We start from the raw sequence: 15,272 nt of genomic DNA, 5'->3' as shown, positions 1-15,272 counted from the left end.
GTGTGCACGTAGGTAGGCTTTTATAATAATTGCTTAACCACAAATTCCATCTTGAACTCAGACACACAGACTCGCACGAAGACATCAGCGACTAATCGTATGTAATTCCTCTCAGTGCTTCCACACATGTTGTGGGATTTGGAAAGTCTTTTTTAGGAAAAATGAGCTTCAGGAGATTAGCTTGCATGACAGTGACACTGACATTGCTAGTGTGAAAATGGTGATCAATGTCAAAAGTTACAGTCGAGCCCAAAAGTCTGTTCCATTATGAAAATGATAACTGATCAAGAATATTTAAATCTAGATTACAAAACGGTAAAAGATGTGTATCTTGTAATGAAGAGTGACTAATAAAAAGGCTTTCAAATTGTCTTTGAACATTCGGTTTTATTTTTGCATCAGAATGTCTGTGAAGGTTCTCAGTCATCCAGGTCATAGGTGCTAAAGAAGGCAACTGGACTTGCTTGAAATCCTTGAAGACGTTTTACCTCTCATCTAAAAGGCTTCTTCAGTTCTGTCTGACTAGCAGGGAGTTCCAGATATTTATCCTCTAGTGAACCAAAAGCAAACCTAAGGAGAGTCGTTGAGGTCACATGGGTCGTTGACCCTCTCAGCCCATGTTTACATTAGACCGTATCAGCGGATCATCAGATTAACGTTTTTAAAATGATTAGTGTGCACACAGCAACACCAATACACGATTTGCGTGCACACAGCAACACCAATACATGGATACGCTCGGCTCCGCAGGCATCCTGCGCTCCAAATCACTCCGCCCTGAACAGCGAGTGCCCTCTGGAGGGTGCGCACTCCGGCCCTGCGCAGCTCACAGAGCGCGCGAGTGAAGTGCACAAGCTGTGATTCGGGACTGAGCCGCTGTGTGTGTGATCCCAGCGCATATCACTTACCACTTGCAAGTGGAAGGATGGCAAGCCTAAAGACAATCATAACTACACAATGGGCAGTATTTGCATCAGTATTTGCAGTATTTTCATACTTTTATACTCTTTAATGAAAGGTGATACAAGGCGGAAGTCCGCGCCGTTTTTCAGCAGTCGCGTCACATGACCAACGCCAGCGAATCAGGAAGGTGGATGTCACAGTGACGTTGTCCAATGACAACGCCAGCTAGAGCTCAGCACAGCGTATCCGCGTATCCATGTATTCTCAATGTTTACACAGCACCGGACCAGACACGATCTGGATTGAATACGTGGACCCTGGCGGATTCCCGTTTCCCAGCGTTTCCAGGCGGTTTAATGTAAACGAACAGTGCATCCGCGAAGAAAACGAGACAGATACGGTCTAATGTAAACTTGGCCTCAGTCATCCTGTAGGTTGTTAGGGCCACTGAGGCCAGGTGTGAAACGGTGTTAGCAGCCTTGTGGGTTGTTGGCTGTCTCTGCTATTGTGTGAGTCGTTGAAGTCTTGGTGTGGATGTGTATTCAGTTTTCTGGGAAGTGTACCAAGGACCGCATTGTCGGTGGCTGGTAAGTGGTGTCTCATACCCCTTTTCCACCAAATCAGTTCCAGGGCTGGTTCGGAGCCAGTGCTGGTGCTGGTTCACAACTCGTTCAACTTGCAAGCCAGCTGAGAACCAGTTTGCTTTTCCATAGCTCGCGGTGCTAAGCGGAGCCACGTCATTACGTCGCTGTATACGTCAGTTACGTCGCTGTATACGTCAGTTACGGCGCTACGTTTACATAAACCTTGGCGTGAATATCGAAGCAAAAACAACACGGAAGAAGCAGCAGCAGCAACAACAGCAACAATAATAATGGACGACTTCGCGTTTGTACAGCTGCTGCTTCTCGTCGCTTAAAAATGGTGATCTTTCGCGGTCTTATTGTTGTTGGTCTTAACAACTCCGCCCCCCCCCCCCCCCCCCCCCCCCCCCCGACGTAAGCGGTTCTTTCCTCTGGCCCAGCAGAGAGTTGGTGCTAGCCTGGAACCGGTTTTTCTGGCCTCAGAGCCAGTTCTTTGTCAGTGAAAACAGAAAACCCGGTTCCAAACTAAGCACTGGCCCCGAACCAGCCCTGGAACTGCTTTGGTGGAAAAGGGGCATCAGACCACCTCCTCTGTTCAGTGATGGTTGTTCCAGGTTGACGAAGATGGCTTCTTTTACTCCTCTTTCAAACCACTGGTCTTCTCTGGCTAGAATGCGTACATTGCAGCCCTGAAACGAGTGTCCTTTGTTATTAAGATGAAAATAGACTGCAGAGTCCTGGCCTGAGGAACTGGCTCTCCTGTGTTGAGCCATGTGCTTGTGAAGTCATTGTTTTGTTTCCCCAGTGTACAGGTCTGTGCATTCTCACTGCAATGAATTGCATACACTACGCTGTCCTGTTTATAGCTGGGTAGTCTGTCCTTAGAGTGGCCATTCTGTATCAGAATATTTGCTGTTAACAAGTGTCTTAAAGCGGGTTGTTTATTTAAAAAAATATGCAGAAGAAGTGTGACATGAGGCTGGGGCTGATTTCTGTCAAGCCCAGCCTGTAAATTCACCAGGTCACAGGCCAAATTCAATTCCGTTCGGTTTTATTTCTGTCGCACTTTTAACAACTTCTAGAAATCCAGATGGAGACTAAGATCCCTAATGAGCAAGCCAGAAGTGCAGGGGGTAAGAAAAATCTCCCTGAGACGACATGGTGACAGATGTGGGATCGAGTAATTAAGGAGGCAATTGAGATATAAATCAATTAATTTTCTATAACAGGAGCCATAAGAGTAGTTTGTGATATTTAGGGTGGGGTGGGGGTGTACAAACTTTTGCACTGCACACAATAAGCAAAAATGAAGCGAACATCTTGTGTCATAGCTAAAATAGCTTTAAATAATTTATTCTTAAATAATCGGGATTAATTGAGTTAAATATTGGCTCAATAGTGGACTGAGACTTTCAGGCTTGACTGTATGATATGTTCAGGTGGAGACAGTGAGAGGAACCGTTCAACCCTGAGTCAAGGCGTACTGACATAAAACACACAACAGTTTTCTCATACTCATTTCACAGGCCAGGGTTCGTAAAAGTTGAGGCTTGATTTCACTTTCGTAAAACTGGGAAGACCTATACGATAACATTTAGCATTAATACGGGCATGACCAAGCTCACTATGGCTCTTCTCCATATTAAAAAAAAAAACCTACTATTACACTGTGACCAGCATGGGAACGTATATTTATGCTATATTACTAGTTTCTCGTTCAGTCTAAATACTATTAGTCCAACTACAGTCACCGTAAGTGCTCAGCACACTGAACAAAGCTCAAAGAGTGTTTATATGATCCTGCTCTATATGCAAGCACTAATCACTGTTGAAGGCAGTAATATAACAAATATAGATTTCTAACTCATCAGCTTTTATGAATATTTCAAACATGTCTACAGAAAGCTACACAGTTGTATACAAAGGTTTGGACAGCCCTGGACATGTTACACATTTTATTGATTTTTGAAGTGAAAAGAACTAAACACAACCTCTGCAGCATTTAACAATTTAAAAAAAAAAACCTGATCTGCATGGAAGAGTCATCAGAAGGAAGCCTTACCCGCAAGGATAAGACTCCTAGCTGGCTATTAAATGCGTTCATCAAATATAAATTAACTATGTATAAACTGTTATTTGCAGAAAAAGTTATTTTAAAAAACCAACGTCGTCATAATGCTGCCGATATTATCTGTTTTTACGTCATAAATCCTATAACATGGACAAGGGTGCCAAAACTTTTGCAAACAACTGCATATAGTTTACGAGAAATAGATACAATCTTTGTAAACATGTGCATTAGCAAAATGTTTTTTTTTTGTACTTTGTTGTGAATTTTGTTTCTCGTTCTCTCATCTTTTTTTTTTTTTAAGAAAATTGGATTTTTTTTTTCATTATTTGTTGACGCATTGTTGACACACACAATCCTGTTGGTTCTTTCTAATTGTTTGGATTCCTGAGGCACTTACTTTAGCCAGCAATGCGTTGTGGGCTCGGAACCCTTCAAACGTTTAGTCAAAAAGCACCAGATGTTAGATTAACGTCCAATTATGACCAATTAACACCGGGGCAGAAAAAAATAAAAAATACACAATATAAATGAAAAATATAAAGCAAAAATATAGGCGCATATATATATAGATAAGCTATAATCATAACCCGTTTCATCCATCCGTTTCATCATTTCCTCTTTCCTATGTTTCGCTCACGTTGTGTATCCCACCCCTCCTTCAAACCACCCTTCCCCCTCCCCCTCCCCCAGGGACCCTGTTTCTCTCACGTTGTTATTCACCCATCGCCTCCTCCTGGATTTCCGGCAGGTTCTTCTTCTCCTTGCGCAGTGTTTCGGTAAGAGGACGCTCAGAACTGGGCGACTCCAAGTTTTTCGGCTCATTCGTGTGATAGCTGCCTTTATATCTGTACAGGTAAATGTACATGCCGTACAGCGTGAGGAAGAGCAGCATCAGAGACACGGTGACGATCACTGTGGACACACACACACATTATAGACATAGCATGGTTGAATTCTCAATCCTGATTTTTTAGAAGCTGTTGATTTCATAGTTGCAAGGAAAAATCGCAGGTTTATATTACTGCACTCTTTCTAATATGTTATCATTTCTATAGTAACAACTATCACAGGGACTTGTATATCAGACTCTTTACATAATCTAAGACTAATAATAAAAAACACTGTTTTAAGAATGTGCTGTTATTTAACAAATAAATGTTATTTACCAGCTGGGAGGTCCGTATGGTGAAATACCGTGACCGAGGTCTTGAAAGTACTGAACGAGACCCTCTGGGCCGAGGTCAGTATTCAAGGCCGAGGTCATGGTATTTCACCATACGGACCGACCTTAAGCTGGTAAATAATATATTTATTTTTTTCTTTACCAAATTCTAACAGAAAACGAGAGCGCCCGAAAGGGAAAACCGAGCTGAGCCGCCATTTTGAATCCTCATTCATGGCTGTAATGCAAATTGCTTCCTCCTCGGTATACAAGTGCACTTCCATGGCAGGAAAAAAACTACATTTTGCCGCCTATGTAGTCCCCTATTTATACAAAATTGAATCATTCAGGATTCAGCCATGTTTTTGCTCGGCATTAGCAACAGTTACAGGTTTTTAGCTTTCTCCTGAAATGTTTTCTTTTCTTTTATTTCTTCTTCCTCAGGGTAGTAAAACTCGCTTTCGCTGTGAAGACTGTCGTTATCGCTATCCATGCTGTAAAATTAATGCTATTCTCCTGAGAAAAGCAAAAATAAATGTTGACAAAAATTGCTACTATGTTTGTTGTTGTGAACAAGCGAGTCACCAGAGGTCCGTAACTGGGGTCCGTATCATAGGATATGGACCCGCTCACCAGCCAATCAGAGCGCGGGATTTGATGGAAACTGGACCGCGAAAAAAATAATGTATTATTCTAGCCACATTCACTGGATATGAGCAATCATGCACTCTGATTGGCTACTCTACTACTAGGATATCAGCTCATATACCGTGAGTAGAGAAAAACAAAATGACGGCGCGTGTTGCTGAACCGAGGACGAAATAAAAACTCTACTCGAAAACAAAACCCCAAAAAATTTTAAAAAAGTAACAAAATATGGAATGAAAGTATTTGATGGGAAAAACGTATCATTTTTTATTTTCAAGAATTATTATTATTATTATTATTATTATTATTATTATAGCATTTTTCACAAATTGCTCCTGTCATTTCACTGGTTTGTTTACATTCTAAGCGTAAATGAGTTTGTCGGACATTTTGTGTAAAGTTTTTATTTATCGAATTTGCAAAAAAAAAAAAATGTTCCGTTTCTCAAAATTCAGTGAATGTGGATCGAATAAAAGTTATTCTACTCAATCTCATCGTACATGGATTATGGCTATCAGCTCATGTTCAACTCAATTTCATGGAATAACTGTTAAATATATTAGATGACTACTATATAAAGTATAGAGGCTGTGCATATCACATATATATTTAAATATTCAAACATCAACTTGAATCTGATTGTTGACGGCAATGCTGCTGACCGCAGCAGTGATTTCTTTCCATAGTCCATTTTCCTGATGTCCTATAATGCTAATTTTCAGGCTGCCAAATAGTAATAATTCGTTCAATTGGACTTAAGACATTAGAGCTTCTATTTTGAGGTCAGAGAAGGTTCTCTTCTTGGCCTCTCAATATTGTGAAATCTAGGGGTGTAGTTTCTAAAATGAGAATATTTAACGGTGTGATTATTTCAATGATGATGGTTTAGAATCATTACATTTATCAACGCCTGATCATTCTTATTTTGTGATTGGAGATGTACAAACATTTCATGAATCACACGTGAACCCCATCGTATGATGATTTCTACAGTCCGCTGGTTTCTAAGCTAGATTGACAAATGAGGGACGATGTGTTGTACGTTTTTTTATACAGTCGATGATTCCAATGTAACTATAAATGGTCAAAAAGTACAACCCCAATTCCAAAAAAGTTGGGACACTGTGTAAAATATAAATAAAAACAGAATGTGATAATTTGCGAATCATGCAAACCCTATATTTAATTGAAAATAGTACAGAGACAACATATCAAATGTTGAAACTGAGAAATTTTATTGTTTTTTGAAAAAAGATATGCTTATTTTGAATTTGATGTCAGCAACACATTTCAAAAAAGTTGGGACAGGGCAACAAAAGACTGAAAAAGTTATGTAATGCTAAAAACAAACAAAAGACCAAAAAAAAACCCACACTAATTGGCAACAGGTCAGTAAGATGATTGGGTATAAAAAGAGCATCCCAGAAAGGCGGAGTCTCTCAGAAGTAAAGATGTGGAGGGGTTCACTGCTCTGTGAAAGACTGCGTGGGCAAACAGTGCAGCAATTTAAGAATAACGTTCCTCAATGTAAAACTGCAAAGAATTTGTGGATCACACCATCTATGGTCCATAATATCATTAAAAGATTCAGAGAATCTGGAGAAATCTCTGTATGCAAGAGACAAGGCTGAAACCTGACACTGGATGCCTGTGATCTTCAGGCCCTCAGGTGACACTGCATTAAAAGCAGACACGTGTCTGTAGTGGAAATCACTGTATGGGCTCAGGAACACTTCAGAAAACCATTGTCTGTAAAAACAGTTCATTACTGCATCCACAAATGCAAGTTAAAACCAAATATAAACAATATCCAGAAACACCGCCACCTTCTCTGGCCCCGAGCTCTTTTACAATGGACTGAGGTGAAGTGGAAAATTGTCCCGAGGTCTGACGAATCAAAAGTAGAAATTCTTTTTAGAAATCATGGACCCCACGTCCTCCAGGCTAAAGAGGAGAGGGACCATCTGGCTTGTTATCAGTGCACAGTTCAAAAGCCAGCGTCTGTGATGGTATGAGGGTGCATTAGTGCACGTGACCTGGGTAGCTTGCACATCTGGGAAGGCATCATTAATGCTGAATGATATAAACATGTTTCAGAGCAATATGCTGCCATCCAGACAAAATCTTTTTCAGGGAAAGCCTTCCTTCTTTCAGCAAGATAACACCAAACCGCTTTCTGCACATATTAAAACTGCATGGCTTTGTAGTAAAAGAGTCCAGGTGCTAAACTGGCCTGCCTGCAGTCCAGATCTGTCTCCCATTTAAAACATTTGGCGCATTATGGTGCACAAAATATGACGAAAGAGACCCCGAGCTGTTGCTGTTGAGCAACTGAAATTGTATATCAGGTAAGAACGGGACAACATTTCTCTTTCAAAACTACAGCAATTGGTCTCTTCAGTTCCCAAACGTTTACAGAGTGTTGTTAAAAGTAGAGATGATGCAACACAGTGGTAAACACGCCCCATTTTTGGAATTGGGGTTGTACAATATCACATTTTTTAATTAAAAAAATAAATTAATTATTGGTGTGATTATAAGAGAAATAAAACACTTGGGGGTGTCTTGTTATTGGAAAATAATCAACATTGGAGTGGTAACAATAACTCTACTACACCATACCACTATTTTCCTACAACAGCATGCCCCAAATGTTTTATTTCTTACATTGTATATATATTTTTTTATTTCTTTCTATAAATATTGTTCAATTGTGGCAAGTATGGCAAGTCAAAACAATGAGAGAAAATATTGAAATGAGGTATTAATCAAAATAATGAACTGGCAAGACAGAGTGATGAGAAAATATCTTGAAATAATGGGTTACCAATTCAAAATAACATGTAAGACGCAATAATTAGATAAAATCTTTCACACTGATGCTAATAGCAATGAAACTATGTGTTTAATCTGATGTGGTCCTCATTTCTAGCATTTCTGAAAAACTGGAACTCTACATCTGCCAATGGGAGATGAAGAAAGATTGAGAAACAAGAAAGAGAGAACGAACAAATGGATAAAGAGTGGCGAGATAGACGTGCATCTGTGGTAGGACTGGGTCAATTAACAACACCGTTATCAGGTGGTATATCAAGAAGAACAGAGAGACTTCATCAGGCATGCATAGAGTTTCTGAATAATTAGTAAAAATTTTGAAAATTAAGAACACTTACATGTCATCCAGGGTGGAGTCACATCATCATGAATATAATCGAAGACTGGAAAAGAAGCAAAAAAAATGTATACATATATTATTTGTCAGATATTATATATCAGTGTGTGTATGTATATAGTGTATATAATACATATAAAATCATAACCTGTTTACGGAGTTTAAAATTACATTTTTCTTCTGTTTATATTATTAGTAGTAATAGTAATTATTCCTCTCTGAGGTTTGTTTTTATTTATCTATTTTTAACTTAACTAATATAGGTGATGGAATCATTTTCAGATTTTTTTTTACATATATCAATATAACAATTTTTCATTTGACTCTAGCACATAAAGGTTTCAAAGATGTTTGTCAGTACATTTAATATTGCAAAAAATATAGCTTTTTTTTGTGGTGAAAACAAATAGTGAAATTGCAAAATACATATGTATGCGGCTAGAGATAATAAGATGAGATGAGATGAGATATGTATGCAATTTCTGATTCGCTTTAAATCCCTGATGGAAATGTGCAAAACACCTAAGAGAAACTTTTTCAACAGCAGTTTATTCTTAAGTAAATTGGATTATTACATAAACCATTTTATCACAAAAAGTCAATTTGCTAAAAACAAATTAGCTATTAACAGGAAAAAATATAAACATTTTTGAAATGCATGTTCATCATGAGTGATGAAAAGTTGATCGCCTTACATAGTCCAGTGAACCAGGGGTCGTCTTCCCAGGGCACGTAGCCTACGACAGGAGGGAACGCACCACAGTTCGACTCCACCACGTAACCCTGGATGGTGACGGGTGGGTTGGTGACATTGGGACGGAAATACGCCTTCAGTGGTGCAAAGATGTTATAACGGACCCCTGATATGCAGCCCACCAAGCCTGGACTGTTGTGTCTCTGAATGTCATAATCGATATCGCCAACCTCTGCCGGGGGGGAAAAAACAAGCAGAGAAAAACGTTATCAGTAGCATAAATCATGCCACATATGATCATTACTTAAACATAATCAGCTAATTCTGAGTCAAGAAAAAAACTGCCTTAAAACAGCAATATGCAACTTTTTACATGAAACATTACTCAGGACCTTGATTATCGCATTACCACCCTGAGTTGGATTATTTTCCTATAAAAGCACAAGCATTTTAATTCTTTTAAAGCACAGCAACTTGCCATCGATAACAATTTTTAAATTAATTTATGAACGACACGTCTTGCTTTTTAATATTAGTTACATTTAATGTTGTGGACTGTCCATGAGAGTTAGTTCCTGTTAAAGCAGCTATGTATGAACAGTCTGTCCGCCTTACTGGTCTCTCTTCATTCCTGTCTCTTAAAGTTTATAAGACAAAAAAAAAATACATACATACAAAAAACTTCACCATATCAATAATTATACACATTTTAAAATCTACTTATTTGGAACATCCATTATAGAGGTCCTTGAGGTGGTACTACTCTAGGGGGCTGCTGTTAGAGAAAATGAATCAACACCTTCTGACCAAGCAAAATCCAGAATGCAACATTCAAAAGTCAAAGGCCCTCCTGTGCAGGACCTGGTCTTCCCAGGCAGTCTCCCAACCCAGTACTAATCAGGCCCTTAAGGCCCATTGGGCAGCACCAAGCTCCACTTCTATAGCCCTCAGCCTTGCACCTATTACATAGCTAGGGTTACAGTAGGGGGCTGGTCCTCTAGTAACCGCGAAAGTTTGACTCCCCTCTCACATCTGTATTGCAGCGTGCCTTGCCAGACAGCAGTAGGTACAATTTTTATGATGGTCTTTGGTATGACCCAACTGGGAGTAGAACTCTCAATCTCCCAATCAAGGGAGCAATCACTAGGCCAACTCGCGATCAGAATGTAACATTGCTATGGTATAATTAACAATTATTCTATCCACATTCACTGCATATGAGAAATCATGTGCTCTGATTGGCTACTCTACTACTAGGCTATCAACTCATATACCGTGAGTAGGAAAAAAATGGTAGAGCGTGTTGCTGAACCAACTGAAGACGAAATAAAAACTCTACTTGGAAAATAAAACACCAAAAAAATAAAAAAGCAACAAAATATGGAATGAAAGTACTTGATGGTTAATTATTCGTTGAAGGTGAGGTGAATAATAATCAAGCCAAAGTCGAGGTTATTATTCCCCGATATTCACTGAGCCTGAGGTGGATAATTGTTTTAGTATAAATGCACAGGTGTTTATTTAAAAAAAAATCATATTAAATAAATTTGTTTCATACTTCAAAAGCGGGATGCAAACGTAATAAAGGTGCAGGGACGCAGGAACTAGGGGTGCTGAGGGTGCTGCAGCACCCCCCTCCTGGACAACAGACGCAACTACAACATTGGCGTTGTAAATTCAGGCATACGTTTTTCTTTTATTCTAAAATAAAAACAAAATGAAAAAACATTTTTTTCTAATTTTTACATGCTTATAAGTAGTTTTAAATGTAATTTAAAAATATGGTTTGAGGTGAGTGATCAACGTTTAGACCTCAACCAGACCGGAAAGAACACTGGCGTAGAACAGTGCACTGGTGGCGGGAGAGTTCGTTTAGCTAGTGGTGTGTGTCAATGTAGCAGCAATGAGCCAGAAAAGGATTTCTGATTTCTTTAAAGATGGAGGGGGCCAAAAAGCCAAAGAGAAAAAGTCTTATGACGGAGGACACGAGGAAGTTCAGGAGGAGGACGAGAGGCCTTCATCATCAGGGCAGGTTTCCCACTCCAGCACTGGCTGTAGCACTGCCACTGACCAGCAGCTAACTGGCTGTAGTGAAAGCACCAGTAGGGCTACCACCTCCCCTGTCAGCAAGGCAACAAGTGGGTATGTACCCGATGATAAACCCTTTCAACCAACAGACCACTCGTTCCCAGCCAGACGCTTTGGCAAGGAAAATTTCTCCCGGTCCTTTAACCCTGGATGGTTTAATCGATGGTCATGGCTACACTATGATAAAGAGCATGACAGCGCTCTGTGTTTTCATTGCTGCTCTGCGATCAAGAAGGGCCTTGTCAATAAAGATACAGAAATAGCAAGTGCTGGCAGTTTTGTGAGAGGGGGGTTCCGAAACTGGCGAAAGGCAAATGAGAAGTTCAACAGTCACGAGAAGTCGCGCTTTCATCTTGAAGCTTTAAATAAACTAACGGCATTAAAGATGACGCCCATTATGAACGATGTCAAAATGCGGCCGTAAATAATTTAATAGGCCCTCTCTTCTTTTAGTATGGTTAATCTTATTAAGGTTATGGTTATCTTGTTTTTGTCACCTAAAAATGTACGCCTACGAGTACGACCTATCATAGTTTGGATGTTTGATACCATGGACAGCTACGCGGCGCGCTCTGACTGAGAACGCACTTTGTATTTTTCATCTTTTGTCTAAAAAAATAAATGCACTTATTATTGAATACATGTGAGTGTCTCAGTAAATGTAAGATTATAGCTCTGGCCTGGCTTTTAGTAGCCTACTGTAAGAAATAATACTGAGAATATAGCCTTTGGGCTATATTTGGTGCATCATCCGATGACATAGCCTACAGCACCCTGCACTTCAGATGAGTTCCTGCGTCCCTGTAAAGGTGTGGCGCAGACTTGTCACTTATCTACGCCGAGTTACATAAAATACTTTGTTTTGAAATCAATAAAATAAATTACAAGTCCACCTTACCTTTGAATAGTTTTAGACCAAACTTCATAGCATCTTTACTGCTTTTTGGAACAGCATTTTCATTCATCGTTTGTAATTCTTCCTCACTTATGGTGACAAAACAATTGGACGCCATTTTGCTGGGTCGCTCAAGGTGATTTATCAAGAAATAGTCCAAATTTCTCGACCAATCGGTGTGGACAATTTCCTATAATCACCTCCATATATTTATGCTCATACAATTGAATCTCAAGGTAAATTTAAAATATACTGTAAGAACAAAATTTTCTTTGAAAAGTTCTCCAATGCCCAAATTTCCAAAAGTTGCATACTGCAGCTTTAAAACAGGAATTTGTTAGTGCATTTGAAGAATACAGGTGGTTATAGACAAAACGAAAGCTGGTCTTTATCTTACCCATGACACGGCCAAGAAAGATACTCTTCGGTGAGTCAAATCTGGGAATCTCCCCGAGAGTCAATCTCTCCACCCATGGCTCCATGTAATCCACCTGAAAGAAACCTACACTTTAGTGTACATAGATGTGGGCACTATAGCACTACAGCTGCCCTGTTTCTGTTTGTTTTCTTTAAACTGCTGTACCTTGAGAAATATTTGCCATGCATTAGGCTATAAATCATACCTGGGTCCATACGGTGTAGTTGTGCCTGGTGATGTTGACAAAGTGAGGGAAGCCGTCAGCCAGGTTCCTGGTGGTCAGCTGAAATTTATGCGTTATTAAACCCAGACGATACCTCAGGGAGAGGGTACCTGGACAGGAAGTGCCATCATCAGCAGATTTAATGTACTGTAATATCTGCCTTGATGGTTGGAAAGGATTTTTACGATTATTAGTCCTGTTTTTACTATTTTACCATTTTGTTCATGGTTTTTGGTAGATAAGTAAATGTGTGTGTGTGTGTGTGTGTGTGTGTGTACCGTCTTTCTTGAGGAGCACAGCGATGTAGTCTTTGTGGAAGGAGCTGATGTACAGCAGCACGGCCGGAGTTTCTTGGGTACTGAAACTGAATTCGATGTCATCAGTGGTGGTGTTGTAGCCCAGTGTGAAGTTGTGCCAATGTGGCTCGATCCAGAAGTTAGCCCACCAGGCGTCTTCTGAAATGGGCTCTGTACGGATGTCATAGCGTAGCCAAGCACCCACGTCGAAGAATGCTCCTATATCTGAGAGTGTAGTGTTGGCCCACCAAAATTACACTTGCCCAATTGAGTTGGTTTTCAAGGTAAACATATTAGACAAGACCTCCATAACAACAAACTGTGCAAAAGAAGTCGAGGACTCACCTAAATGGCAGTAATAACCATCAAAGGCGGTGTTGTTGCAGTCGCAGGTGTACGAAGCATAGCCATCGATGCACTGCCCTCCATTCCTGCAGGGGATGGAGGCGTTAAGACACGCACCAGTGCAGTTCCTCCGGATCCCAGTGAGTTCATCTACCTTCCCCTCTAGATCCACAGGGACGCCATTCATTCTCAGGCCACGCAGGCAACCCAAGAAAGGCCTTAGTGTGTGATTTGCAGCGCCTGCACACAGAGCACAAAGGAAAATAAGTCTTTAGAGACTCAATGGCAACATGGAAACCATCTGAAATAATCTGATAATGGGTGAAGCAATGACCTAATGGTTAGAAATGCAGCTTTGAGACCAAAAGATCACTGGTTCAAGTCCCTGGACCAGCATGAATGGCTGAAGTGCCCTTGAGCAAGGCACCTAACCCCCAGCTGCTCCCAGACTGCTCTGGGTATGTTGTATGTTGCTCTGGATAAGAGTATCTGCTAAATGCCATTAATGTAATGTAATGTAATCTGACCATCTCATAGTTGTTCAGCATTGGGAGTGAAATAAAAGCAATGTAATGGAGGTTTTGCTTTTCAGTCTGGTACATTTTCTGCATGTCATTGTATTTAATGTTTTTTTTTTTCACTGCTGGGATTGCAATTCACTCTGGCATGGAATCTTCTCCATAGGTTCCTGCTTGGTTGGAAGGAAAATCTGCAGCCATATACCATCCCTTTGAGGATAAACCTGAACACTCCTACTGTGAACTGCAGTGATACTTTTCACATTTGCATTAACTGAAAGCCAGATTTACTTTCGCACCTACGAGCAGGGGTTGAGTGAACTGCATGGTGACGTAGGTTTGGCCAGGGAACTTGTGAATAGCCGGAGGATAGAAGTCCACTTTGAGCCGTGCCATTTTGACATTGATTTCAGCCTCCACATAATGCCACTCGTTATCGTTGAGAGGTTTGGTGGTGCACAGAGTCACGTTCCTAATCCCATCACCCACCATGAAGACGAACACTACTTCAGTAGTGGCTGAGAAAGAGAGAGAGTGAGAGACAGACAACAAGAGCTGTGAATCTGTGCTATGTTTAGTGCTCCTGGTTATGAAAATCCCCAGCATTTTTATACCATTATAATTCTTCTTATTATTTTTTATCACTTTTGTTTGGAACCTCACAGTTCAGCTCGATCCTGATGAAGTTGCGCAGATGGTCATCTGAGTTTTCCAGGAAGACCCCGTTGGTGCGGTAGGTCTTGAAGTGGAAGGTGATGTCAGCACTGGTGCCAGGTTTAAAGGTGGGGAAAGTCATGTAGGTGGGCTTGGTAATGGCTACTGTATTCCAGATACTCCCTATAAGAGCAAGAAACAAACAGTCTTCAGAAATGGAATACTAAAGTACACTCCTTGGACTAATTACTTCCTAATGCTTTGTCTTGCATTATTAATGGTACCAATCAGGGACAGTGTCAGGTAAAGATGCCCTCTTACGATCAAGACTTTCTCGAGGTGGGGGGCCAGCAGTGCAAAAAGAAGAGCACCACTTCCTGCAGCAAGAAGTGGTGCCCTTCTTTTTGCACTGTTGACCCCCCCCACCACTACCTCAAGGGAGTCTTGATCATAAGAGGGCCGAGACTCCCCAAGACAGGTGGCAGATCAACTGATGATCCCGCTGGTGATAGCACAGGGCAATTCCATCATAGTGTATGTATATACTCAACTGTAATGCTTTGTCTTGCATTATTAATGGTACCAATAATGGACACTGCCA

At 40.5% G+C, this 15,272-nt stretch overlaps 1 protein-coding gene across 1 annotated transcript in view; it reads right to left on the bottom strand.

Annotated features, from left to right (window-relative positions):
• Window positions 1-4,270: 4,270 nt before the first annotated feature.
• The window catches only part of cntnap1 (contactin associated protein 1), a 67,441-nt gene continuing 56,439 nt past the window's right edge, over window positions 4,271-15,272 (bottom strand). Inside the window, exons 17-25 of the mRNA XM_060902431.1 lie at window positions 14,681-14,854; window positions 14,317-14,535; window positions 13,500-13,739; window positions 13,137-13,379; window positions 12,841-12,968; window positions 12,615-12,708; window positions 9,236-9,466; window positions 8,542-8,586; window positions 4,271-4,470 (exon numbers count right to left, since the gene is read on the bottom strand). Of these exons, the coding sequence (XP_060758414.1) occupies window positions 4,271-4,470; window positions 8,542-8,586; window positions 9,236-9,466; window positions 12,615-12,708; window positions 12,841-12,968; window positions 13,137-13,379; window positions 13,500-13,739; window positions 14,317-14,535; window positions 14,681-14,854 (1,574 nt within the window). The remainder of the gene's footprint in view (window positions 4,471-8,541; window positions 8,587-9,235; window positions 9,467-12,614; window positions 12,709-12,840; window positions 12,969-13,136; window positions 13,380-13,499; window positions 13,740-14,316; window positions 14,536-14,680; window positions 14,855-15,272) is intronic.

Source organism: Neoarius graeffei, chromosome 20 (genome assembly GCF_027579695.1).
Source record: "Neoarius graeffei isolate fNeoGra1 chromosome 20, fNeoGra1.pri, whole genome shotgun sequence".
Classification (NCBI taxonomy): domain Eukaryota; kingdom Metazoa; phylum Chordata; class Actinopteri; order Siluriformes; family Ariidae; genus Neoarius; species Neoarius graeffei.
Note: the sequence above shows the minus strand (reverse complement) of the source record. Positions and strands in the feature narration are given on the sequence as shown.